Source organism: Nestor notabilis, unplaced genomic scaffold (genome assembly GCF_000696875.1).
Source record: "Nestor notabilis isolate BGI_N333 unplaced genomic scaffold, ASM69687v1 scaffold17631, whole genome shotgun sequence".
Taxonomy (NCBI): domain Eukaryota; kingdom Metazoa; phylum Chordata; class Aves; order Psittaciformes; family Psittacidae; genus Nestor; species Nestor notabilis.
The window spans coordinates 23206-26966 of NW_009916245.1; the positions used below are offsets into that span (position 1 = coordinate 23206).

At 41.9% G+C, this 3761-nt stretch overlaps 1 protein-coding gene across 1 annotated transcript in view; it reads right to left on the minus strand.

The window, feature by feature from the left end:
• XPNPEP3 (X-prolyl aminopeptidase (aminopeptidase P) 3, putative) overlaps positions 1-3761 on the minus strand; it is a 13303-nt gene that overhangs the window by 1809 nt on the left and 7733 nt on the right. Inside the window, exons 6-7 of the mRNA XM_010024494.1 lie at positions 1703-1788; positions 916-1099 (exon numbers count right to left, since the gene is read on the minus strand). Of these exons, the coding sequence (XP_010022796.1) occupies positions 916-1099; positions 1703-1788 (270 nt within the window). The remainder of the gene's footprint in view (positions 1-915; positions 1100-1702; positions 1789-3761) is intronic.

The following is a 3761-nucleotide window of genomic DNA, read 5'->3' on the forward strand; positions in this document are numbered from 1 at the left end:
CTGCTCCTCACATTCACTGTGGACTGAGCTACAGACACTGGTCTCATCTGGCTGTGCTGTCACCTGCCGAGAAAAATCGGTATGATAGCCTCTGTTCACAGGCAAGAACTTGTGCTGTTATTGCACTGACACTGCAGGGCAATTAAATTTGGCAGAAATCTGTCCTGCTGCCAAAAGGGTAGTTCTGTCACCTGGTTCTGCCACCTTTCTTGTACTGGCATCAGCAATTATGCAGGTTTGCAGCGCGTGGGACTGGAAATAAACTTCTCTAACTGCAAACCAATCCTATTTTAGCTGCAGGTCCAGCTCTAAGGCAGACCAGTTTCCCAGTCTTGTACACCAGGTAGCTCTGAAAAGCCCAATACTGACACAAAGTGGTGCAGAAGAGGCAGCAGGTGGAATGACAGAGAAGGATGGGCTGCACTTTTTGGTGGCACTGCAGATTTATGCTGTTACACAGACCACAAAACCGTGACTAACTGCCTGCTGACAGCCCTGGACCCAGAATTTTGTGTTATTGTTGTATCTCTGTAAGTCCCTTCAAATGGTCTGTACTTTAAAGCTTCATCTACAGTAACAAGTAGTGCAGACCAACGGGAATGGATCTGCAGAGTGAAATGGCAAGTGCTAAAGAATAAATATTCACACAGTGTGTGTACAAGACTGGAGGGTTACTTCAGACCAAACTCTGCACAGGATGGTTGAAACACATCTTCAAGTTCAATTTTGTCTGAGAGAAATCCAATCCTGTGCTGAGATCAGCCCCAAACATGAACTAAAGCACAATGTGCAGCTACGATTTGAAGATGCATCTCTAAAGCATATTATTGAGGCAAACTAAGGACACTAAGATAACCCAAGGAGAAAACAGGCTGGTCTAGTAGAGGGAAGCTGGAGTACGAAAACTTCAAGTACCTTGAAGAAGTGGCTGTCAGTGATGCTGCCCTTTAGGACCCCCAACTCTTTCAGTTTCTGTCCAATAAGACTTAACATGAGGCTGTAGATATTTTCTAGACTCATGCCTGGGGAGCAGAGGCTCAAGCAGGATTTCTGGATATCCAGGACAGCCTGGTATAATTCTGCTTGGGGGCTGGTGAACCTGAAAACCAGTGAGAAAAGGAACAAAGGACATTTCTCACAATGAAACCTCTAGAACCTATTCTAGGGATGGATTTAGTTCAATGTTGGAGCAGGAAAAGTCAGAAAGGAAAGCAACTGGCTCCTTTCATGAAATGCCCAGTGTATTGAATGGCATCTTGCGTGACGCCTTGTCTGGGAAAGCTAGCGCAGGGAAAAGAATGCACTTGAGCCAAAACATACAGAATTAAACACACAACCAGAGCACATCACACCACCAAATTCACAAATGACAGAACCATGTACAGGTCAACTAAACTCTGCTTTCTTACAGATGACCAAAGTCAGCCGCAGCTGAAAGCACAACAGCTCTCTCTGCACTTTAAGTATGCTGTAATAGCTGGAAATAGCAGTAATCACACATATTCATGTAGCAATTAATGAGGCAGTGGGGAATAGAGCTTCTCATGCTGAAAGATTACTTTATATAATTTGATTACTCTGAAGAACCACAGAATGGGACAAGTTAAAACTACTCACACAGACATTAAACACACATACACTCAATTCATCAATTATTTAAGAGCTTCTCAAAGATCTTCCAAACAGCCGTATCACAGCTTACCTTCCATTGACAGGCCAGGTACGTGTGATGTCACTTACGTAGCAGGCAGACTCACAACCACCATCCAGCAAGACCAGTTCACCATCCTGGAGAATAACAGGAAAAAATGCCCTGTGTGTCAGTCTGGCTATTAACTGAATTGATTTTTCTGTCTGAAAGCAGGAAAGGAGATTATGTATTTATTTTTGCAAAGCAGCTGCAGAGATGTGAACTCATTTTGCAGACAACATTTCATGTACTACTGTTTCTAAATAGGCTATTCCAATTGAATTGTTTCACTTCAAGGTAGTTTCTGACTGTTACATTTATCTACAGCCTGAAATCTTAACACACTGATTTGCAAACACTTTGGAGTAAAAAGAGATATTTTCCTTGAACTAAGCTGCGCTCTGAAACATTGGTTCCATTCACACCTGGGTCGCTTACTCCAGCAAATTACACCAGTGACTCCTTTCACTAGAAGTTCTATGCGGGTGATGGAGACAAAAGGGGTCTGCAACAAAAGCATGGATTTCTGAGCTACCCACAAGATCACTAGCAGCTAGATTTTGCCTTGTCACAGGGTAGGAGGACTCAGCGAAACCACTTCTCTGACAGTGTATCACTACTATAAATGCTTTGTTGAATAGTTTGTACCATCTTCCCTGTTCTCTTCTGGGACTTCCTTGACTGCTCTAAGATACACTTCTGAATCTATCTGGTGATGAAGAAAAGAAAAAACTTCTGGAAGTGAATCTCCAATTCACTTCAGCAAAACTGTTCCTTGTCAATTAAATCACTGACTGCACATCCTCCAAAACCATTCAAAAAAGACAAAGGGCCAGGAACAAAACCACTGCTTTGCTTTCCCTCCTTAAAGGGGCTAACAAGAATTAGAGCAGCGAGATCTGCAAAAACTTTGGACTAAATTCTCTATGGATTTACACTGCCTGGAATCCAAGGCCTTTTATAGAGGTTCACTCCACAGATCCATGACTGTGCCAGCAGTCATAGTGTGAAATGACAAGGAATAATTCGAGTACATTAGGGGGAAAAATAAGAAGCAGAACTTCACTGCTGGCACTATGTCCAGTGCTGGCTACTGTCATTTTGTACAGTTAAGTGCCACAAACACTTACACAGCAGATCAACTAGCAGTGAGGAGGTCTCACTATCCCACTGAATAGAAAGGCCTTTAACTATTCATTTAAATAGTTGTTTGGGTGGGGTTTTTTTGTTTGTTTTTTTCTCAGAGAACCTCATTTAATTCTTTAAGTAAAATATAAAATTATAGTACCTGTCCTCTCCCAGCAATTAAACAAACTAAGTAACAGGGAATTCAGCCTGCGGTTTGATTATCCAGTAAGTGCCTTATGTTGTGCATTTTGTCCTCCTTCTTTAAAGCCAAGTCCGTGGATTGAATAAAGTCTACATGAAGCCATAAGCAGCCTTCAGATACCTTCCAAATTAGACACTTTGTTAGACTATTTGACAACAAGATGCGCAGGAAGCAGCACACAGAGGAAAAGAAAGAGTCAAGTTTACAGGTTTTTCTCCTACTTAACGGTTTTGGGGAAAAAAAAGTGATGGTCATTTAACTAAACAGAAGTAACTGGAGTTACACGAGCATGCCTGACCTTGGATGTCAGTACAACAGAGAAGGCTTATTTCTGCCAAAAGCAGTCTGTCATATCTTTTGTGTTTGTCATATCTTTTTGTTTGTCTCTGCAGATCATTTCAAGGTCTGCTAGCAAGCCACCTTCAAGAAAAGATAATGCTAGTGAGAAAGTTTCATCCTGCATTAGGACAACTGAAAAACATGCTCCTCTGAAAAGTGCATCACTGGTAGAGCAGTGGGAGAATACTGCTCCTGAAAATACTTATTTGAATCTAAAGGTGTATCATCAGGAAAGCAGGAGAGGGTTCAACTCAATAATGTGAATCTTCAAAATAAGACAAGACACATTACTAGAGCCATCTAATCCACCTCTCAGCATTTAATGCTGATCTTTTCCCTCCTTTTTCTCCTTTCCTGCTTTGCTGGCCTACCAGGAGTCCAAAATGCTTTTCAGCTTCACCA